A 24,688-nucleotide genomic window follows, 5' to 3' on the forward strand; every position below is an offset into this window, starting at 1 on the left:
ACAAAGCTTTTTAAAAAAAATGTAAAGTTTCCAATAATTTTTGTAAGTAACACCTACCTAAAGTCCACAAATCTTATCTGGTTAAAGGTGGTGGTGGTGTGCTAATAGTGGTGCCTAAGGAGCTTTAGTTTCTGAGTTGAGTTTTGTCCTGCTGGGTTAATGTGTAAAGAGATTCAGCTAAGGTGAACTTGAGTGACAGGTGCTACTTTTATTAAACTATTAACTGATGAAATTAGAGGTGAGCGGTGTGGTGCCGGTTAGTTGTCGGAATAGACAATAGGCCTTTATTAAGACTATTAGGTATAGGTAAACATTTAAAAACTGACGAACAGCATGTTTTTGTGACAGGAGATTGATTAGACCTGTTGAATTGGATGAGCTTTGTACAGTTTTTATTTACAGTTGGTGTTGAAGTTTCTTGTTTTATGGTGCATCATAAAATGTGTGCTATCAGGATGTTATTTTTGCCAAGTCAGACACATCTTGCACAGCGCCATCAATCTGTAATCAAACCCCAGAACCTACTAATCTAACCAGCACAGCGCCATCCATCTGTTATCAAACCCCAGACCCTACTAATCTAACCAGCACAGTTCCATCCATCTGTTATCAAACCCCAGACCCTACTAATCTAACCAGCACAGTACCATCCATCTGTTATCAAACCCCAGACCCTACTAATCTAACCAGCACAGCACCATCCACCTGTTATCAAACCCCAGACCCTACTAATCTAACCAGCACAGTACCATCCATCTGTTCTCAAACCCCAGACCCTACTAATCTAACCAGCACAGTACCATCCATCTGTTATCAAACCCCAGACCCTACTAATCTAACCAGCACAGTACCATCCATCTGTTATCAAACCCCAGACCCTACTAATCTAACCAGCACAGCACCATCCATCTGTTATCAAACCCCAGACCCTACTAATCTAACCAGCACAGCACCATCCACCTGTTATCAAACCCCAGACCCTACTAATCTAACAAGCACAGTACCAGCCATCTGTTATTAAACCCCAGACCCTACTAATCTAACCAGCACAGTACCATCCATCTGTTCTCAAACCCCAGACCCTACTAATCTAACAGCACAGTACCATCCATCTGTTATTAAACCCCAGACCCTACTAATGTAACCAGCACAGTACCATCCATACGTTATCAAACCCCAGACCCTCCTAATCTAACCAGCACAGCACCATCCACCTGTTATCAAACCCCAGACCCTACTAATCTAACCAGCACAGTACCATTCATCTGTTATCAAATCCCAGACCCTACTAATCTAACCAGCACAGCACCATCCACCTGTTATCAAACCCCAGACCCTACTAATCTAACCAGCACAGTACCATCCATCTGTTATTAAACCCCAGACCCTACTAATCTAACCAGCACAGTACCATCCATATGTTATCAAACCCCAGACCCTCCTAATCTAACCAGCACAGCACCATCCACCTGTTATCAAACCCCAGACCCTACTAATCTAACCAGCACAGCACCATCCATCTGTTATCAAACCCCAGACCCTACTAATCTAACCAGCACAGCACCATCCACCTGTTATCAAACCCCAGACCCTACTAATCTAACAGCACAGTACCATCCATCTGTTATTAAACCCCAGACCCTACTAATGTAACCAGCACAGTACCATCCATATGTTATCAAACCCCAGACCCTCCTAATCTAACCAGCACAGCACCATCCACCTGTTATCAAACCCCAGACCCTACTAATCTAACCAGCACAGTACCATCCATCTGTTATCAAACCCCAGACCCTACTAATCTAACCAGCACAGCACCATCCACCTGTTATCAAACCCCAGACCCTACTAATCTAACAGCACAGTACCATCCATCTGTTATTAAACCCCAGACCCTACTAATCTAACCAGCACAGTACCATCCATATGTTATCAAACCCCAGACCCTACTAATCTAACCAGCACAGTACCATCCATCTGTTATCAAACCCCAGACCCTACTAATCTAACCAGCACAGCACCATCCATCTGTTATCAAACCCCAGACCCTACTAATCTAACCAGCACAGCACCATCCACCTGTTATCAAACCCCAGACCCTACTAATCTAACCAGCACAGTACCATCCATCTGTTATTAAACCCCAGACCCTACTAATCTAACCAGCACAGTACCATCCACCTGTTATCAAACCCCAGACCCTACTAATCTAACCAGCACAGCACCATCCACCTGTTATCAAACCCCAGACCCTACTAATCTAACCAGCACAGCACCATCCATCTGTTATTAAACCCCAGACCCTACTAATCTAACCAGCACAGCACCATCCATCTGTTATCAAATCCCTGAACCTACTAATCTAACAACCTCACGCCTATTACCGACCCCTGTGGTGTACTGTGTTATTGCTATTAATGTAAAAAAAAATGTGTAATTACTTTTTTAAGGAATATGTCTGTAGCCAGGAATCTCCTGAAAATAACCTTTGTCATGTAATTATAGAGTATGTAGAGTCGATAATGTAATTAATAAGATACGATTTTTACTCACCAAGTATAGCGGATATTATAGGGCCCTACTCTATGGATGCCACTTACATATTCTGGACACCATGTGAGCCAAACAAGTTCATCCTGGTCTTTTCAGACAACAGGACATGGTTCCAGTAATCCATGCTCTTGTCTTCAGTAAACTGTTTGCGCAAAGACTATAAGAAGATTGCTATCTCTCACGTCTGGTTATTACCATAAGTAATAAGTTATTTATCATAATCTGCAATATCTTGCAGCCAGTATGAGGGAATTGTACCCAAAACACCAAAAATAACATGTGCTCCCAAAGTACACCTGAAACCTTAAAACTCTTAATGACGCATGTGACATCAGGGAGGGACAACAATACACTTGGGCACAATTTGGACTCACTGAGAGCTGTACTCATCTGTGTTTTCAGCTATTTTTAAACATTCATAGCGCTGACAGTAGATCTATACAGCTATACAAGCTCTACACCGACTACTCTTCAGTTATATCCAAATTTCTGTTCCATAGTGGTGTTTCATCAAAAGATAAAATAAAATATTTGTAGTAATGTGAGGGGTGTGCTCACATTTGTTGCAAATGTTCATTTTAGTGTCATGCTGCATTAAGCTGTGTCTATATTTTCTAGATACTAATATTATTAGTGTTTTTGACATTAGGTGTATAGAGTCAGTCGGACTCATCAGTGTGAATGTGTCTCCATTAAATACTAAATTCGGTTAATACTGTTAAACACATCACTGTTTTTCCCTACAAATTAACATTCTTTTAATTTAGCTAGTTAGATGAAGATAAACATGTGGTAGGTGTCTGCAAGGAAACATCAGAATAGATTGTATACATAACTATAATGCTTGATAGATTATTGCAGTAATTCTGCTGACGAAAGTCTTAATGAGTTGACGCCCAGGCCCGCTGATGGCTTTTTGCCATGGAGAACGTTAAATAGCTGTGTGAGAGCAGTGCTAAAGCAGTGTGGAATTAAAGTCGCTATCAAGTAACTTATTGATCCTTCATTAGTCCTCTGACAGTCACTGATGGTGTTGCATTCTTGTTTCATAGGCATGGCTCCCATTCGGGACTCGGTCAGCCACTCCTCTAACCAAACAGGTGACTTTTCTGTTGTTTCTTGGGTTCCACCTTAAAGTATGACTACCCTTATACTGGTTAATTAGCAGATTAATAATTATAAAACCTAATTGGGTATGAATTATTTCTCAAAATCATTAGTAAGCTGTTTAAGCACAAAGACAACAGTGATCTGTTGCTTAATAAAACACTGATCCCAGTTAACTCTGAGTATTAAAAGCTCTGAGGTTTCTGTTTTTTTTTCTTTTATCTTTGTCAGTGTTAGTGCAGCTTCAGCTTTAACACTTATAAACACAAAATATAAGCACAATAAATGCTTTTCTGGTGTTTATAAGTGTTAATGCTTTAGATGTTGTTAATGAATTTCAAACATGAACATCACAAATGTTGAAAATGTAAATCTCAACAATATTCTTTAGAGCTAAGAATGTGACTGTAGTCTCTTATGTTAGTGAAGGCTGGTCAGATCAGTGTGTAACAAAGCACTTGTTGGGGTTAAATTATGGTGTTGTTAAGATAAGATAAGCTTTATCTGAAAAGAGAAATGTCACTGTGCAGAATGTAACAGACCACAAGTCTTACATTTTTAGAGTTGGAAATAGTGAATTAAACTCTAAGACCTTTATAAGGGTAGTGTTATAACGTGGTGCTGTTTTGTTTCCACCAGTGTGTGTGGGTTTGCTGTGCACTGGATGTGCTTGCTGTGTTGGTGGTGTTTGTGCTGTGTTGTCATAGCAGTGCTGCTCCATGTCAATGTGTTAATCACAGTGTTGTTAAACTTAATAATATACTTATTTTTCTCTCAGACTGAATCTGAAAGTGGTTAACTGCAGCTTTTAAGCAATAGAATGTAGTTTATCATTTCTAAATTTATTTTTGAATCTGTCTGTAGTACGTTTTAACTTTACTCAGATACATGCCTACATTTTAGAAGCTGGTTTCACCCCTGGAGTAGGGCTGGGTGGTATCTTGATTTTGAAAAAAATATATAGATATATTTTCACACATGTTCGTGTAGACAAAATCATGTCATATCAATATTGACTACATTACATTTTGTTTAATTCGGACAGTTCGTCTGTTTGTCTTCGCCTTACCCCATGACAGATTTTAATTTTAATGGCCTTTCAGTTGTTGACTATATAAAATGGTAGTATAAAATAACAAGGCTGCTCTAATATACAGGTTATGGCACTGAGCGATAAGTACCTGTATAAAATCAGCAACATGTAGTGTGGCTTTGTCTCAGAAGTGTCATTTTGTTATTAAACTATGGGATGAAAAGATTGAGATACAAATCTTATATCGCCATTCAGCAAAAAATATTGACATTGCAGCCCAGGTACCTTTTACTTTGATTCTGGTTCCCTCTGTTCCAGTGCTCTGGTACAGGCTGCAAGTGTGTGTGTTTAAATGGGACACAGATAAGGGAGCAATACAGGAGTTAGTGTGCCATCATTTTATCATGTTTATATTCAGTACTGGGCAAGGTTAGGACACCCATTTTTCCTCCTTTATTTTTGCCATTTAAGCTCTTCAGGTCCAGTTAATATTTTCACTAGGTTTTGTATCGTTAAAATAAAAAATAAATAGATAAAGATTTTACTTGTATTGTTGAACAATTTTACATTGTAAATGGTTAACAATTTATAGCTGATCTGTAACAAAGGAGATGAACTTTGGAAATGTATGCAAAAAACAAAGATTCATTCTTTCAAAGTACTCTCTCAGACGTAAACTCCAGTAAGTCATATTGTTCATAACTGCTGCTCAGGCTGGAGTCCCGAGCCATGGTCTTTTTCACTGTCCTCTTTGAGCATTTCTCTTTGCGTTTAAAGACTTACTACATTACTGCAGTTTTTTATATATATATATATATATATATATATATATATATATATATATATATATATATATATATATATATATATATATATAATAATTTTTACACAAATCTTTGCAGGTGCATCTGGTAGTTAAAAGCCTTCTGATATGCAGAAAGACCGGCTCCATAGTAGAGTAAGAAAGCGTTGGGCCAAGGTCTGGGTCTGTGTCTGTGTCCTGCTGCTTGCTCTGGGGCAAAAAAAAGGGCCTCAGACTTGGCAGGAGAGCTGCTCTTCAGGGAGCTTGGCAGCCATCTTTAAGTGTAATGGGAATGCAGGCTCAGCCTTGTGGGAAGAACTTTTAGCGGAGCTGAGGGGGCGAGGAAGAGGAAGGTCAGGGAATTTAGGAGGAAGGGCCTTGAGTTTTGTGGAAGAGCACTTAAGCTTTTCGTATATTTAAAGCCTTTTTTCAAAGTGAAAGTCTCTGATCTACTCAGACACCCTCGCACCGTCCTTTCTCACGGATCCTCTGGCATGCTGCGGGATCACGCTGCTGCTACAAAATGGTGGCAGCTGTGCCTCTGTTTCAGCCTGGCTGGCGCAAGATGCCGCCCAGCGGGGGCATGGGGATCCTCCTGCTAGTCTGTGAAAGTTAACATAAACATTTGCCTCTTTTGCTGTTAATCACCGCAGGTGCTTGAATAATAATGTTCTTCTCTTTAATAGGGTTGAGATGGTTACCATTGTGGAGATTTCGTTGAAGTCTGAAATATGTTCAACTGCAAAACTAAAGCTTTTAACCCTAGATCTAGAGCTTTTGTCATAGTGAAGCTGTGTCTTTAGAAGCAGCTGTAACTGAGCTATCTAACAGTACAGGAGCACGCTATTCTAATAACACCAGCCTGTGGAGTGTTTTCTCTTTTATTAAGTACAGGATTCATTCGGCACAGTCTCAAGTCACACCAAATTTCCCTGCATAATGTACTACTTATAAAACCCTAACCCACAAAGTGCAAAGTTGTAATATAACGATATGGACAAAAAATGCTGTGTGTGATAATGTTTGATATTCTGATATCTCTGTGGAATGTAATTGGTTAAAAAAAGAATAACATTGGTTAATTGTCACAATTCTTGTCACATGAGCAGTGTGGAGTGTGAAGCGCTCCCTCTCTTGCTGAATGCCGGTATTACAACTTATTTGCAAAGAGTATTTGCACACTGACGCTGGTTAGCTTTAAAATAAAAAAATGTAACTTGGAGATGTTGTTTCATAGGTAAAGACATGCTGCATATTTTCTGCTACACCGAACTGCTTACGTTACAGCACCACCACTCCACTAATGCTGCAGTTACATTTAGAAATGACATCCACCTAGTGAAAAGATTAGTGGTAATCTTCCAATATACAGGGTTTATACTGATGACATGATGATTTTGCCCACTAAAATTTTTCTTAGTCTCATCTCTCATATAGGGTAGTAATTATGATTAGTGTACAAAATCATGTATTGTTGCTTGTATCTGCTGTCTTTGTTTGGGGCTAATATACAATGTGTAAATTGCACAAATTACCTGTGTTTTTCTGTATATACTACAGTACTGTTCAGAATTTGGGCACCTGTACTGTCCACACCTGTATTTCTTTGCCAGTATCTGTAATGTGATCTAATAGTTTTACATTTATAACTGCATTGCTGAGAGAAATGCATTTAAATAATGCGAGTAGGTGTCTAAATTCTCTGCAGTTTAATTCTAAATCCCTGTTTATTTGATTCATTTGACGGAAACAGTTCAACAAATTAACAAGTTTCTTGTGCCCCTAAAATATGTGATAGGCAGTATTTAAGTTTGTGTCCGATTAACGTTTTAGGAATGGCACATGTAACATGACCACCTTCTCTATTGTTGACTAGAACTTTAGAGAATGACCTAAAAAAGCAAACCATCTGGCTTTTTTTTGTTCAATAATTTTAAATGCTATGGTATACTGTGAACATTTAACAGGTTAAGGCACATTTTCAGTATTTATTTTATTTTTTAAACTGAAATATTAAACTTGTTCACTTTTCTCCTCAGGATTGGATCACGCTGGTCTGGACACGCAGTATGAGAATTCTTCTTGGACCTCTAGCTCACCTTGCAGCAACTCTAACAGCAGCTGGGCCAAAGTCATTGTAGACGGCTGTGATAAGGGACCCTGGCCCTCCATCACTGGTAGCGACCCAGAGTTAGCCTCAGAATGTATGGATGCTGACTCCGCATCCAGCTCTGGGTCTGAGAAAAACCTCAGTATGATGGCGTCTGGAACTGCCAGTGGTGACAACAATGGCAATCGACAAGGTTCTCATTTTTTGGTTACAAATGGCAGCAATAACGTTGCTAACGGGAGCTCTAAGGGGCCTTGGGGTGTCTCCAACGGCTCAATGCTAAGCACATGTCCAGGCTCTGGGGAGAGTCCCAGTGGCAAGCTGGCAGAAGGTAGTCACGGCAAGATGAATGCATGGGGATCCCAAGGTTCCTCAACCAATGGAGGTATAAATCCAAGCACTTTGAACCCAAATGCCAACCATGGTGCCTGGCCTGTTCTACAGAACACTGGGTCCAACCCCCATGGGCCTGTAGGCAGTGGGAATGGGGGCACCACCATTCAACGAAGCACCATAGGTCAACCCCCTGGCATGCAGAGCATCCACTCTAAGATGTCCTGGGGTAGCCTGCAGGAAAGCGTTGCAGAATCTAAAGTCAATGGTACAAACAAGGTTCTAAGTGGGCAGCCTCAAAACCTTAACACTGAATTTAATGGACCAAATAACACTACTAACACAATGACCTCTAGTTTACCAAACTCTACAGGTTCCGTGCATATGAATGAACAGCCCCCAGGGCACCGAGCCTGGCCTGTGAGCACAGGGGGCTCCCCTCAGCTCCAAGTATCTCCAGTCTCTAATGGCACTTCCATTTCTCAGCATAGTAACAGCGAGGGAATGAACAGCAGCAGCGGGTCTTACGGTACAGTGTGGGGCGCTGCCCCTGGCACTAATTACTCCGGAGATAAATGCCCTGTCCCTAAAGGCCAAGCTGTGGGCGACACTGTGAACGCAACTCTAATGCAGCCAGGAGCCAACGACTCTTCTGTGAGCGCTACTACTTTCAAGAATAATAATAATAACGGCATGGGTGGCCGTGGAGGAAGTTGGGACTCTGGGTCCAGTCCTGCTCAGAGTATGACTTGGGGGTCAGGGAACAGCGCTAGTCCAGCAGTGGCCCCGCGGCCCTGGGGTAGTGCTTCCTCCTCGTCCTCATCCTCCTCCTCGTCTTCAAACACTGGCACTAAGGTCTCGAATGGAGAGTGGAACTCATTGCCCAGTAACAATCAGCATTCCAGTGACTGTGCAAATGGGAGCAGGAAGGGAACAAATGGCTGGAAGTCCTTGGAGGATGATGCTCTCGGATTAGGGAGTGCTGGTCAGTCATCCCAAGGCAGCACATGGAACAAATCTACAGGTAGCGAAGGAAGTGGGGAAAGCTCTGCAGGTCGTAGTGAGCGAGATGTGCAACGCAATGGCAACCGCAGAAGGGGCAACCAGCAAACTGTAGTACAGGCAGCTCTCTCGAGGACAGATATGGACCCAAGGGTGCTGTCCAACACAGGGTGGGGCCAGACACCTGTCCGCCAGAACATTGCCTGGGACCTCTCCAACTCAAAGACGGCCGGCAATGGGTTGCAGGGCTGCGGTACTGCTCCTGCCCAACAGTCAAACTCAGGTGGGTGGGGGGATGGACCCAACAGCAAAAGTGGTGACTCTACCATGTCTAATTGGGGCGAGCAGAAGCAGACCTCTGGTTGGGGAGAAAACACAAAAACCCCAGGGGGTCAAAATGGCTGGGAGGACTCCTCTGTTGGATCTAGCAAGGGTAACTCTTGGGGAAATGGCAAGGACGACAAATCTTCCTCTTGGAATGGTGGACAGAAGGCAAAGCAAGGATGGGGTAGTTCTTCCGGTGAAGTCTGGGGTGGAGAAGGCTCAAGAGGGAACCACTGGGGCGAGCCCCAGAAGTCTGGGTCAGGAGGTTGGGACAGGGATAGCGATAGTGACCGCTCTGGCTCCGGCTGGAGTGATGCAGGCCGTGGCAAAACCTGGGGAGGAAGTGGAGGAACTAATACTCCCGATCAAGGTGGGCCTACCACTGGATGGGGAGAACCCGTGAAGGCAAACAATCAGAGCCAAAGCTGGGGTGAGCCAATCAAACCAAGTCACTCCAACCAAGCCTGGGGCGGTGAAGCTGCAAAACCCACCAACCCGTCCCAGGATTGGGTCAAGCCCCAGGATACCAGCATGGGGACATTCAGAGTAGGCAGCAGCTCTCAAACTGGAACCCAGAACAAGCCATCCGGTTGGCTTGGTGGTCCCATACCTGCTGCTCCAAAAGAGGAAGAATCTACTGGTTGGGAAGAACCGTCCCCTGAGTCCGTCCGGCGCAGGATGGAGATCGACGATGGAACTTCTGCGTGGGGAGACCCCAGCAAATACAACTACAGCAATGTCAACATGTGGAACAAGAACAGCTCTTCAGAGCAGGATGGAATGCCTGGGTCTCAGCAGCAGCAACAGCCTCCTCCCCCACCTCCCCCAAGTTCCATGGGCCAGAAGGAGAAGATCTGCAGCTCAGGTACGTGTTTTTTGTTTCGTATTCTCCCCCTTCATTCTTTCTTTAGTGTGTTGGCAGTGACTTACAGGCTGTGTTTATTCATGGCAGTGCAGTCATACCTTAGGAATTTCTCTGGAAGCTCTCTTCCCTCCCACACAATCTGCATTCCTCTTCAGTACATGCGCAGACAGAGTTGTCTGGTGTGACTAGAGATACAGTTTAGATCAGCATAGGTTATTTTTTTTCGATACAAGCTTGTCTAGAGTTCAAAACTTTATATGTAGGCTATTGTGCATAAAAAGTGTTCTGTGTTTAAGAAAAGGATGCTTTAAAGTGGAAGCATTTTGCTACCTGTTTGAGGATTTTTACTTAAAGCTGTGGTCTCAATGCTTGATTAAAGTTTTTTTAAGAACATGCAAAGTCATACTGTAGATAGCTTTTTTTTTTTTAATGTTTGTGTTATTGTGTTTCTAAATAAGTTCAGGTTTACTGAGGTGGGAGACGTCTTTTTAAAGCAGACATTGGTGTACTGTTTGTGTCTTCCCACAGCCGCTTAGATTGACCTTTGTTTCGAAGGGTAATGTCCTCATACTAGTCTTGGATAGTGGCCCTGTCTTAAAGGCTGTGTTACTGCTGCTTTCAGATTTTGGCTGGCGATGAGCTGCGCTTGGGGGAAAAATAGGCTTGGGTTTCGCTGTAATTGAAGGTGCAGTCATATGCTAGCAACCTGAGCAGCAGGGCACACATGAACAGGGCTATTTCTGTAGGAAGAATTCGGCTCATTCTCTGGACGGTGAAAGTGCAGAAACTTCTCCAGTGGTCACATGTAAGCTGATCCTTCATCAGGACTTCAAAGTAAACAAAGCTTACGTAAGGATGTTTATACGGGAGTTGGGCGGTACCACTAGGCCTGGAGTTTAGCTTTAAGCTCTTGTAGCTTCTATACTCCTCAGAGTGAAAACATAAATACTTCTGCAGTGTAGTGTGCTTTGCCTAAAATTATCTGCTTTTAATAAAATGCTGTTTATGATCTATGCATTTAATATGCATCTAAGCATATTTTGAAATAGAAATTATAATACTTTTTACCAGTTAATGAATACTTTTTCAGTATTTACTTTCTCCCGTTATTACTAGATTCTGAGAAAATTAATACATACTTTTGCATAAAGGTTTGACTCATCACCTGCCACTAATAGACGTGCATATGAGTAATTACCCACAAAAATGTGGAAAATTTTGATTAACACTTTAGCCACAGGGTTAGTAATTTGGAGATAAAGTCCCTCCCTTTTACAATAAAGAGTTAGTTAGCTTGGAACTTACAATGGAACAAACGGAGAAGGCTCTATTTGAACATGTTTACATGGGTTAGGATTTACAAAATTCTGCAAAATAACTAGCTTTGACATCCGAAGTAAATGGAACGCAGCATAACATAAATTGCTTGGTATGTATGACGTGTGGCAGCATTTTATTTTTTTATTAGAAGTAAATTGCCAAAAATCCTGTTCTGTTCAAATGCAGCATATTTGATGGAAGTTTTCATTATGTTGTCTTAACACAAACACAAAACACAAAATGACCTGATATTAGGACTGATGACTTATTGTAGGATAACATAATTTTTGCTGAGCTTAATATTGCTGTTGTGTTTATTTGGGAGTTTTTCTCTGAGCTGCTAAACTGTAGGTTCTTTGATTTTAGTTTTTTTTTTTTTTTTTTTGGAAGCACTGTTATCTATTTGTGAAGAAGTAAATGAGCTCACTGCTCATTTAAACCCAATTATCAGATCTCATCCCAGTACTGAAAATGATGTTGAGCCTGAGATTGTGTAGTAGATGTGTTTTAGTGTGAAGCTGACAATGTATTTGTTTGCAGGGTGGGGTGAACCATATGGTGGTCCACAAAAAATGGAGTCCTCAACGTGGGGGGAGCCTCCGGGTCCACCTGTCACCGTGGACAATGGCACTGCCGCCTGGGGAAAGCCCATGGAGACAGGCTCCAGCTGGGAGGATTCGAGCAGGGAGGGTGCCGGAGGCAGCAGCTGGGGGTCCACCGTGGGCCAGGCGACACAGCACAAACCCGGTGAGTCCCGGCTCCATCTGTGTCTGGGTGAAATGCTTTGTTAAACCATTACGAGGTAGTCTCAAATCTAACCACTCATTTGCTCATGGGCAGCGCTGCGGTGTTCAGTGTTTGACCACTAATCGCGCTCTCGCAACTCCACATGGTGCCCACTTAGCCTAACCCTTTCCTGCCTGAGGATTAAACCCTGCAGTGCAGGTCTAGTGCAATATATAAAGTATTAATTTATTAAATATTTGTCTGCTCATGCAATACTAAATGAATGCTCAGCTCTCTACTATTTCTCTAGCTTTTTTGCTGTGGCTTTAGGTTTCAGATTAATTTATGCAAGTTAAAATGATCACTAAATTGACAGACTTGAATGGATTATGGTGATCGCACTTAGATAACCCCTTTCACAATTATCCTAACAAAATGGCAGAAGTAAATGCAGTGAGAAACTGCTTTAAAGCTGGAAGAAGAAACTTAGACTTTTCCAGTTAATATGAATGTAAGTTCCGCTGATTAGAATATGTTTAAAGGCTGCAGAACTTAAAGCCCCGAAGGCCTGAAGATTTAGTGTTGAATGTAGTACGAATGTAGTATGAGTAATGAGTAATATCCCAGGATTAATAGAGTGATTATATTGAAAACACTAACTTTCCCTGTTTTCTTCCTGCAGGACCCAAACCTATGCAAGACAGCTGGGGTGGAGAGGACATGTCTATTCATGGAACATCGAACTGGGGCGAGGAGGAGGAAGAGGTAGAGATTGGCATGTGGAACAATAACACATCACAGGAAATGAACCAAACCGGAAACTGGTCATACATGAAAAAGATGCCTCCCAAGGTAATTTGCCTTAATCCTGTTCTCAGCCCCAGTTGGAATCAGCGTTGCATAAATTCAAACATGTAATACAAGTGTTTAAGTTCAAGTTTAAGCATTACCAATGAATACCGTGTTGCTGTGGGTGGTTGACGAGACGTGGCCTTTTTTTGGTCCAGAGTGTCAAATATATGTAGATAACAGATGTCAAAAGCTGTAATTATATTCAAAAAGTGCTGTTTAAATGAACTTACAAAGCATTCATGGGACACGATTTTCAGTCAAACCAGAAAAGGCTCATATGGTGTGACTGTCCTAATCACATTTCACAAAGTTAGATTTCGAATAAAGACAAGCAATTGACTTTATTTTCTGTTCAGGATATCTACTTGTAAGTCTGCTTGGCTATTTTGAAGTCACCATTAACTAAAACATTTTGTCCCAAAAATAAATGTCATATGGTGTGACGTCATACTCATTTTTTAAACGGGCTATTGTTTAGACACCTTTGGGGAGTGAGGGGTTCTACAGTAAGTGGATTAGTTAAAATCTTATAACAGTTCTACGCTGAGTAGAATTCACTTGTTCTTCAACAATTTTGTAATTCTGCTGTAACTGAATCATTTCAATTACTTTCCAAACCAAGTTTGCTTGTTTGCTAAATTCAGCTAATACAGAATTATGCATACAGATTATGTGGTGTGATTCGTCATATGTTGAAACCATGTCATATGGCGTGACTTTCAGAATAAAAAAAAATAAAAAAAAGAAGAATTTGAGTTATTTATCATAAACTCTTCAAAGTGACATATGAGGAATAGTGCCAGCAAAGGTTACTAGAATTTAGGTACTTTTATAACAAGGTATTGCCAAAATTATTGAAAGTATATTGAAAGAATTTGATGAAACGTCTTCCTATGTGTATAGATAATGAAAAATAATGCAAAAGGTAACATATTTGCACATGAGCAATGCTATAATTTTATAAAGTAATGAAGAAGAATCAGGGTAAATTAACGCACATTATACCCATTTTATAATTGAGTACACAATTCCTACTGAATATTTACTCTAGAGCAATGTCAGCAGGCACCAAAATATAGCTTGTAAATAAGAAGATACCAAGCTTTTTTAGAATATTTGTATTATTGACAATAAAACACTCAGGTTTTTGAGTTGATGCGATGCCGCAGTACATGCCGCGTTGCGTTGAACAGGACCTCTCCCTACAGCAAAAAATATAGAGAATGAGTGCCCCTGCGTTGCTGTGGCCATCTAATTGCACATCTATATTTCCATAACTAATATATTACACTGAGATGTAGTTAAAATTGTACCCTTTAAAACGGATTACCTACATTAAGACTGTTCTGTTGCCCCATTTGAATTGAAAATGTCAGACACGGACAAACGGTGAGCCATAAGATCTGGCTGGTGGAATACTAGTCAATATCATACATCACGTCAAACATAATTTCAGGAAACACACTCTTCTAACCATGTTGTGCGATACTAGAGATTGTGGAAATGCAAAAAACATTTTAGATATGGCAAAGTTGAATTAAAGTTTTTTTTTTTTTTTTTGTGTGTGTGGTGTGTAAATTCTAATAATGAGTTTGTATGATTTCCTCCCCTCAAGATAAATAAAGGACCCAGCAAGCCGGATGATCCGTGGATGAACCAGTTTGTGAAGCAGTTTAACAATATGAATTTTCCAGTAAGTGTTTTTTTTTACACTGTACAAAGCCATATCCTTTTTAAAAGCAGTTACCAGACACAGCATTTGCACATATTGACTCGTGACTATTTGTAAAAAATACACGTAGCGTTACACCCCTAGTACTCGTGTGATAATACTTGTTTCAAATACAACCGCGTACACTCACCGCTTTTAGACTCTTTGGCCCGTTTTCTGACACCTAGCGTTCTAACTGTGAATCTCACATTATAAAAATCTTCTTATAGTGGGCCAACTTTCTTTTTTTTTTCTAAAATACCTCACGGGCCACCCCAATAAAGTAAACAGGTCCAAAACGTAGTTTGGACACCCCTGGTTTAGATTAGGTAGAACAATATTTTATTCTATTGTGCTTTTTGTATTGATAATAAGGAGGATATTATCATGGCTAGATGAACACTAAACAAAACATACATTAGAGAGGATAATTAGTCCTGATTAATTGGGTTGTGAAAATGTTTCAAATATTGTGATATTATTTAGAATTCCTTTGAATTCTATGTCTACCAGTATTAAGAATACTGGTAGACATGGTACTTGTGATATAAATGTTAAATGCTCAAGTGTTAATTAAAAATTTAGTTTAGCCTCTGCTAAGAATTCAGTGTCTTATTAATTCAGCTTTAGATGTTCTGCTACGCATTCAGAGTAATTAAATTCTCACACTTCTATATTTGCAGAGGGACTCTGAAGAATCCATGAAGAGCAATAAGATGGACATGCCTAGAGGAGGTATGCTTATGTATATTAAAAAAATAATAATGTTTTGTTTTACCATTTGGATCTAACAACGTTCTTTCTGTAGGGATGATGACAGATAAGCGTATGGATGTCGACAAACATGTCCTAAATGTGGGAGATTACGGAAAGAGCTCCGCTTCACGCCATCAGATCCATAAAGAGTCACCCATGGACCGCAGTCCCTACATGGAAAAGGTCAGCAGTTCTCTTCATCACACACTGGTGTTAAAATACTGTAATCTCTTTGCTGCTTCTGCTACTGGGGCCTGTAGTGCCCTCTTAGCTAAACTCCTATGTCTCTAGGTGTTCTGCAGCTGAGCACTGTTATTCTTTTAAAGGGATAGTTTAGCAACTAAACTAAGGTTATCCTCATACATCAGCCAAGTCCAGTTCGAGCTAGAAGGCTAATGGAAATTTGGGTGCCATAAATTATTGTTGTGCCTGCCGGGGCTAAAGTGCCAGAATGTAGCTTCTGCACTGCTAAAGGTGAACTGCACAGCAGCCTTCATGCATACTATTAATTATAACTACACATGGTCAATGTGCACAGTACAAAGTTATTTCTAAAATTTTCAAGAAGGTTTACATCTCTTATAACTTAACATTGACCAAGAAAAGTCTTGTCAGGTGGGCTATGTTAATTTTCAAGGGTCATTGTGTTTGCTAATCTATCCCTTTAATGTACTCTAAATACTTATTTTTGTTTTATTCTGCTCATTTTCTGCTTTCTTTGCTAACAGAGCCTTTCTCTCTTGTGTGTTGGTGCTTGTTTCTCTCTTCTCTGGTGTTTCTGGCCTTTCCTTGGTGTTTTACACGCTGCCTCTTCCTCTGTGCTTGGCCCATGCTTCAGCTTGCATTGCCCGTTTCTGCCTACGATAGCCCAGTAACTGAGGAAACCCAAAACTCACATAGCAGCATGAGCTTTACACCTTCAAAACCTACCCAACCTAACCAGAGCCCTGGGTCCAACCACACTGCTGTTAGGCAGGTGAGTTACTGTGTATGAGACAGGGGCGTGTTTGGTTGAACACTGGAGAAGGTAAATAATGCTCTGACTGGTACAGATAGAGAGTATTTAAATACAGGCTAGTGCAAAAGTTTAGTGAACTCTCAGAAGTGAATATTAGTCGTTTATAAACACGCAATCAGAATTTCTTTACAGTGATTAATAAAGCCAGGCGTCTGAATCGTCCCTCACAAAGTAATTACCAATGTTTATTTTACAAAATGTTTATATATTGGTATGGAAATATAATATGGTTATAGTGGCCAAAAAAATATGGTACTCTGTATTGTACTATCATAATACAAAAATAAATAGTAGCCTTAGTTTTGGTTCACTTGTGACCAGTGTGACTACAGGCTTTCATTCTAAACACACCTGATTCCACTCGTTTAACCCTCCTGTTATCCTCATCTTAACTAACCCTCTTCATTCTCATCATTTGACTCCAGCAGTTTAATCCTCCAGATTATAGATTATTATTAGACACTTATGCAAAGTGGGGTTTTTTTTCCCCCCCTCAAGTATTTTATGTATCTTTAGCTCTATCCGGACAGGATTACTTTCTTAGGGGGACCTGGGTAATTTTCTCTTTTTTGGGGGGTCCTCTGTGATTTTATTTCGGTCTGGAATGACATGTATGTGTTTTTCTTAGATGTTACCTCTGAGAAAATTACAGGCTAAATTACCTACTGTTTTTTGCTGAACTCACTGGTCGTCCGGTAATTCTAGTCTTTTTAAATTGCTAATGTGTCTTTTCAGGCACACCGATCCAATGTGGAGAGGTTTGATATCCCTGTTCTAGTATGAGTCTTACTGGTGGTTCTTGCTCTGTAGCCTAGAGGCTAGTGTCCTCCCTGACTGCTCTGTTGTAGATGAGAGACGAGGACTCCCAGCACAAAATACAGCAAAAAGATCACTTCACATTGCTCCTGACCCAGCTCTACAGAGTTTTTCAAATCGCAGCAATCAGTTTTAAGAAGTTTGGTGTAAAACGTGTTTTAAATTATTGTTTTAAAATGTTGGATAACTACAGCAGCTAGTTTTAACAACGTGTAACCAACAATCCTGTTTTGTTTGTTTTGTTATAGAATGTGAACATGTATGGTAGTGGTAACACAGCAGCACAGGTCCGGAACCCCCAGCAGCCTCCAGCACAACCTCTAAACTCTGCTCAGCCCAATCTCCGTAACCAAGTGCCTCCTCCACTGCTCCCCTCTCAGGTAAATCAGCACAGCGAAGGCAGTGTATTGGAAAGAACCTGCAGATACGACATGCATCACAATACAGAGTTTTCCATTAAATATATTGTCTCATATTGCAATACTGTAAGCAAGATAATCTTGCTTTTTTATTATCATAAAATCATAGAAAAACTGTTGCATATGAATAAAATCTGACACAGTACAGGGTCCAAAACTGCTAGCTAGGGGTACATGTAAACTATTCATTACAGTCCACTACTTTCATACTAGGTCCACATTTTTTTTTTTTTTTTTAAATCAAGGTATGTCGCAGTGTATCGATTCTCTATATTGTGATACATTTTGTATTGTGTATTAGATAAGAGTAAAGAGGAGATTAGGGCAGAAAACAAATATTGTAAGTGTGTTATACACGATTAGATCAATTGTATACCTTAAATTTGTTCCTCAGGTCCCACCATCCATGTTGAAGTACCCCTCTAGTAACGGTGGTTTGAACCCCCTGTTTGGACCCCAACAGGTAGCCATGCTCAATCAGTTGTCACAGCTCAACCAGCTGTCCCAATTATCCCAGATTAATCAGCTCCAGGTACAGATCTGCACTTGTTCTATTGTCCTTTTTACAGTTAAAGGAACATGTTATCCTCAGTGTGTACTTTGAGTTTCACCCTTCCTGTCTGCTTCTCTACAGCGTCTCCTCATCCAGCAGAAAGCTCAGAATCAGAGAGCAATGTCTGGAAATGGACGTCAGGTTCAGGAGCAGCAGGTAAGGATTGTGCTGCAACTGTAATGAAGGAGGATGGGGCTCATTGGGGACACAAGCTGGAATCCCAGTTTTGGTAAAATTGTATCTTGAGTTTTTAGTGCAGTACTGGAAGGGTTTTGAGAGAAGAGCTCGAGTTGTATATGGAAATTGGGGACTAGAAAGATAATGCTTTATAAATAATAATAAAAAAAAAAGATCAGTATTAGACACTAAACTGCAACCCAAATTAGAAAAAAGCATGTATTTGTATCCAACAAAATCTTAACAAAGGTCCTGTTTTGTCTGGTCAATATTCATGCATTTCTGCATTTTAAGCTTGCATCACATTCCGTGAATACTTTTGAATAGTAATGAGTTTACCACCTTTTAATGTAGTTATAATTTCTCTAAACTCTTTGCCAAATAGTAAATATGCACTAAAGTATTTCAGGAGTTTTGTCTCGCTCTTTCTTCAAGTGTGTCTGCTTCCAAAGGGTGTTTTTTGCAGCCTGAGGGTTTGCATTTACTTTTTTTAATCTTAGTGGTCCCACTTCATAATAAGTGTCCCCAAGTACTATGTAGTTACACGGTAACAACCCATGTAACTACAGTGTAATTACAGTGTAACTACTAACGAAGTACACATTGTTACAGATTAACTAGAGGTACAGGTTATGTAATTACACATGTGTATTAAGGTTAATTTTGACTTGTGTAATTACACGTGTACCAGGGTGAGTGTACTTACACAAGTAATAGAGCAAGTGGACTTACACATGTAACAATGTGTGTGTACTCAATCAGCCCTAATTACATACTAGACAATAGCTGTTGGATAAGTTTATACTCAACTTATCAAACACATTATTACACATGTGTAAGTACACAAACATTGTTGCACATGTGTAAGTACACTTGCTCTATAACATGTGTAAATACACTCACCCTGGTACACAAGTAACTTCACAAGTCAAAATAAACCTTAATACACATGTGTAATTACATAACCTGTACCGCTGCTGTTAATCTGTAACAATGTGTACTTAATTGGTAGTTACACTGTAGTTACATGGATTGTTACCGTGTGACTACATAGTACTTAGGGACACTTATTATAAAGTGGGACCATCTTAGTTTTATACTGTCTGCAAAGAAAAGGAAATACATGTGAAACAGCTTTTTTTCATATAGTCCTAATATCTTCTGATATAAAGGAGCTTGTAAAATGCCTTATTAAATATTTTGTGTCCCTTGGCATTGCACTTTGCCCATCACACAAAAACACTAATTAGCAGGCCAGGTGTGTTTCAATGTTCTTAAGTTACACATGTATCCTAGTGTACTGAAGAAGCAGCACAACTCTGTCTGTTAACATAAACAATCGAAAATTCTTTTATACACATTGTGCACTTTTACTGCTTGTAATCTATTGATGCTTTGTGCCCAATGAATGCTAGTAAACCCTGGACCCGCTGCCCTGAACAGAAGGAAACCGATTAGAACATGAATGTAAAAGTTTAAAGTGTAAAAGCTTATAATTGTAATAAAGTGGTCAGTAACACTTGGTGTATTGTGTGTTTGTGTGTCTAGTCTCGTGGCCTGGGCCCCTCCCCAATGATACAGCCCCCTCGCCATTTGGACCCCTCCCTACTGAAACAGCAGACGTCCCCCCAGCCACCCACCCTGCACCAGCCTGGACTTAAGTCATACATGGACAACTTCATGCACCCCAGCAGCTCTGACCTGCAGAAAGAACAAAACACCCTCAACTCCTTCACCAACTTCCCTTTAGGTGGGTTTTCTGCAGAATTGGGAGGTGAATACTTAAGTTTGTGATGAGCAATATGCGGAAGAATGTTATGGATTGTTACGGTAATCTGTTGGACTCTACCGTCCCATCCTGAATGGTGTGTTTCTTACAAAACCTCTTAAGGGTGTGCTAAAACACTTTTAAGTGTTGGAACAGTCTTCTTTGAGGAATAACCTTGCGTAAACTATTCTCTTCCCTTGTGATCTGGAGGGGCAAAAAGTTTACACTGTACTGCCCTTGAATCTACTTTTGTTTTCTTTAGATTAGCTTCTCAATCAAATCACTGCTTTAGATAGTTTAGTATTTAGCAGTATATTACTGGAGTTTTCTGTTCCACCTGAAAATCTGTCTCTCTCTCTCTGTCTCCGTCTGTCCAGGCTTGAACTCAAACTTGAATGTAAACAACCTTGATATTGGTAGTGTTGGATTTAAGGAGCCGCAGTCTCGTCTGAAGAAGTGGACTGCTATGGACATTTCCGTTAACTCGCCACTTGATCAAACCCCCAGCAAACCTGGTAAGTGAAACCTGGAGGCTGCTTTTCTATTAGCCTTCTACTGCACTCTGCAGTATCTGAACCGTCCTCACTGTGTTATCCTGTCCTGCAGGTGCTATGTCCTCTGCTCTGAGGCTTGAAGATTCCCCCTTTGGTCCATATGACTTTATGAATGCCAGCAGCTCCCCCATCACTGCTCCTGGATCGGTGGGGGACGGCTGGCCCAACCGTGCCAAATCACCTCATGGATCCACCAATGTAAACTGGCCACCAGGTCAGAGCTCTGAGTGTGTTCTAAAATAGAAATTTGACTTGTTTACAGTGTCTGCAGTTTGTGAGTGTGTAATCCTGATCATGGGAGGTGTCTTGTCTGTTTTTGCTAAACAGAGTTCCGTCCTGGTGAGCCCTGGCCAGGCTATCCAAACATCGACCCTGAAACGGACCCATTTGTCACTCCTGGCAGTGTGATTAATAATCTCTCCATCAATACAGTCCGGGATGTTGATCACCTCAGGGACAGGAACAATGGTGTGCTACTGAAACTACTGTGCTTATGCAATATTATGAGTGCTCATATAAACTTACATTATTTTTACCCTAAGTAAATTGTCTCTCCTCATCTTTACTGCTTTCTTTTTATCCAGTTTCTATTCCTTTTTACTTCATCCATCTTCATTCAGCTTCTTTAACTCTTCCAGTCTTTTATTTACCCTCTCAGTCTTCTTTGTTTCTCTTATCTTTACCCCACTGTAAAAAAGCAATTAATGTATGGCTAATCTGATGTTTGCTATTCTGCAGGGCCATCCTCATCACTTAACACCACGCTGCCTTCAAATAGTGCCTGGACATCCATTCGTGCCTCCAACCACAGTAGTTCCCTCAGCAGTACAGCACAAAGCACTTCAGGTCAGAACACAAACTCTCCTTTAAAGCTAAACTTTCTTTAACAGCTTGTAAATCCTTTAGCATTGTCTTTGTCTTTAGCATTGTCTGCATTTATTTGATCTAATACCAAGTAGATATGGAAAATGAGAAATTACAATAGATGTTAAAATAAATAAAGTAAATAGATGTGTCATTGTATTCTTTGTTACTAACCAAGGCTTCTCTCCACACAGCCAGAAACAGTGACTCCAAATGGTCCCCTGGTTCCGTTACCAACACCTCCTTGGCTCATGAGCTGTGGAAGGTTCCCCTCCCATCAAAAGGCATGTCCGCTCCGTCCCGTCCCCCTCCTGGCCTGACGGGGCAAAAACAGCCCTCCTCCTGGGACAGCGGCCCTCTAAGAATGGCTGGCTGGGGCAACTCTGAATCCAGATACACCCCAGGTCAGTTTCACACGCACACTGAATCCTGATTAAAACTACAAAAATATCCTATTAATCACAGTAACAGTGAAGCTTGACAATATGTGCATATTCTACTTATATTTAGTGAGTGAAAAAAGCATTAGCAACTCAAGGCTCTCCCAGATCTCGTTTCATTTAGCATCTCAACACAGAAGGCAAGAAGTTTGAAATGTAAATTGATTTTTCTAAGGTGCTAGAAAATGGGCAAATTTTAAAAGAGGGTAATTTATAAGTCTGCATATGAACTGACAGTTTTGAGTGTTGTGTATTCAGGTTTGCTTTGTCTTTTCTGAAACAGTAAAGGGACTAATGATGTATATTTCTGTTTCCCAGGCTCCAGCTGGGGTGACAGCAGCTCAGGAAGAACCAATTGGCTTGTTCTCAAAAATCTCACACCTCAGGTAAGAGAGGCACTGCACCTTTGCTAATCTGTTAAGTTCCCAGCTGTGTTTTGGATGTTTTCTAAGTGCAGTCTATAGATGCAGTGCAAATGTGCTCTTATCAATTTCCCCAGAACAGGATTAAACAGTCTTTTTTCCTGCTTACAAATTGTATGTTCTTGATTGGTAGGGATGAGACACCATGCTTTTTTTAAACACATGCTTTGTTTTGGTGATTAGCTTGTTAATAAGAGGAGCTCTGCTATTAAAGGTTGTGGAAACACTTCATTCAAAAGCAATGACCAGCTCATGTGTACTTGTTTCCCATGAGAGAGACATTTGTGCATGTTTTGGTCTTCTGGGGCTGTAAATTGTGCACACACCTAGGTTGGTAAAGCTTGTCAGCTTATCACCATCTGTACCTTTTATCACTTACTGGGGGTGGCTGACTAATATTTGATAACTCCCCAGATCATCACACCAGCAGATGGGGCAGTGTGTTGCTCCACAGCTAAGACAGGTGTAATGGAATGTGTTTATTTAAATGATTCATAATCAATCACTGTTAATAGTAATTTCTTTTTGTTCCATACAATGATGTGTGCTCAGTGACTAAACTGGTTTCAATCTCTCAGTCTGAGTAGCATTGTGTGTGTGTGTGCCGAAGAATGCACGTCACTGTTCTATCTGTTATCTGGAGCCCAGGGTCATTTCTCCCTAGGGTTGCAGCGGTAACCGGTTTCACGGTATACCATGGTATTAAAATGCACGGTTATCATACCGTGTGTGTTTGCTTATTACCGGTAAAACGCAAGCCAGCGGACAAAATTAACCCGCGCATGCGCAACTCTGCTCCGCTTCAGCTACTCAGCACACAGCGGTGAGAACAGCAGAAAGTGCATCAGACTAAACAAATCTCCGTCCGCCTAAAAAAATCAGCAGTGTGGGACTATTTCGGATACCCGCCGAACACACCCGAGGATGGTTATCTGATTTGTAATCAATGTGGCCGTAAAGTCACAGCTAAGCATACGGTGGACATACGTTAAACCTGTTCTCCCATCTCCGAGAACACCACCCTGCTGTGCAGCGCAAAGTATGTGTTTAGTTTATAATTTTAATCTGAACATAAATAAAACCTCTTTGTAGTCGTGCACAACCCCTGCGGTAAGCGCCCGCAAAAGCGCTGAGTTATCCGAAATGTGGGCACTCAGGTGCTGGCGTGAAGTGCGTGCTGCGATGGATTCACGTGTCCGTGTAAAGGTCCTGGCCGGACTGGATGTGAAAGACGCCATTCATTTACATGCGTTCATTTTCTGAAATTCTGTTTTTCATATGTTAAAACCAGACTCGGTGTGAACGCCTTAAAATAGAAATCTCTATTGTGAGGATCATGTCAGAAATAAATCCCCTCTTTCTGCAGTATCTGGTTATATACCAACTTGGCAGTAAAACGGACGTTTACAACAGTCGTTGATCAGACACTGACCCAGGCTCAGTTTATCAGATATTAAATAATTGTACTGAATATTTTAAATACTGGATCTTTACTTCTTAGAGGACATGTAATGTGTGTAACGTGTGTATGTGTGTGTGTGTGTATATAATTTTATTTATATATATATATATATATATATATATATACACACACTCTTAATGCCCTTAAGAGTAGTGGAAAAACCTGGTTTTCTTCATCTGATGGTGTACAGCTTATTTTTTTTAAGGAGACATTATCTATATCATTGTTCCAGGTTTCTACAATAAATGGTTAATTGAACAAAAACCTTTGTTGTAATTTCTTTAAGGCTCAGTTTAATAATATATGTAACAAACTGTGATACCGCGGTATTTTCTGAGACGGTTATCATATCGTGAAAATCTCATACCGCTGCAACCCTATTTCTCCCTCAGGGTGCAGAAAACCACAGTCTTGAGAACTGGCCTGATATGCAGAAGGAATTATGTCATATAGCTCTGACCACCTGTCAGAAGAAATTAGGTAGTAAGGTAGCAAAGGGTTGGGGAGATAGAGGAGTATAAAAGACACTGTGGCAGTGATTCCAGGGAGGAGATTTCTGTATTTCACATTGTCTTCTCAATAAACCTTGATACTCATTTTGACCCAGACTCAAAGACTTTGCAACTTATATTTTTGTCACTATTTCCACCACACAGGATAGAATTTTTATTGATTGAACAGGTAGGCTCTGTAATAAGCTC

At 40.7% G+C, this 24,688-nt stretch overlaps 1 protein-coding gene across 10 annotated transcripts in view; it reads left to right on the plus strand.

Moving 5' to 3' along the window:
• LOC103042767 (trinucleotide repeat containing adaptor 6A) overlaps positions 1-24,688 on the plus strand; it is a 59,542-nt gene that overhangs the window by 28,039 nt on the left and 6,815 nt on the right. For 9 of the 10 annotated variants that reach the window (XM_049468019.1, XM_049468020.1, XM_049468015.1 and 6 more), the window contains 18 exons: positions 3,606-3,653; positions 7,535-10,129; positions 11,990-12,196; positions 12,858-13,027; positions 14,643-14,720; positions 15,422-15,473; positions 15,547-15,677; positions 16,333-16,470; positions 17,577-17,708; positions 18,142-18,279; positions 18,382-18,456; positions 20,026-20,227; positions 20,623-20,760; positions 20,852-21,013; positions 21,127-21,267; positions 21,538-21,645; positions 21,858-22,067; positions 22,422-22,489. In XM_049468019.1, the coding sequence (XP_049323976.1) occupies positions 3,608-3,653; positions 7,535-10,129; positions 11,990-12,196; positions 12,858-13,027; positions 14,643-14,720; positions 15,422-15,473; positions 15,547-15,677; positions 16,333-16,470; positions 17,577-17,708; positions 18,142-18,279; positions 18,382-18,456; positions 20,026-20,227; positions 20,623-20,760; positions 20,852-21,013; positions 21,127-21,267; positions 21,538-21,645; positions 21,858-22,067; positions 22,422-22,489 (4,791 nt within the window). In that variant the 5' untranslated portion in view covers positions 3,606-3,607. The remainder of the gene's footprint in view (positions 1-3,605; positions 3,654-7,534; positions 10,130-11,989; positions 12,197-12,857; positions 13,028-14,642; positions 14,721-15,421; positions 15,474-15,546; positions 15,678-16,332; positions 16,471-17,576; positions 17,709-18,141; positions 18,280-18,381; positions 18,457-20,025; positions 20,228-20,622; positions 20,761-20,851; positions 21,014-21,126; positions 21,268-21,537; positions 21,646-21,857; positions 22,068-22,421; positions 22,490-24,688) is intronic. The other variant, XM_049468024.1, reaches the window with a different exon arrangement.

Source organism: Astyanax mexicanus, chromosome 19, assembly GCF_023375975.1.
Source record: "Astyanax mexicanus isolate ESR-SI-001 chromosome 19, AstMex3_surface, whole genome shotgun sequence".
NCBI lineage: Eukaryota > Metazoa > Chordata > Actinopteri > Characiformes > Acestrorhamphidae > Astyanax > Astyanax mexicanus.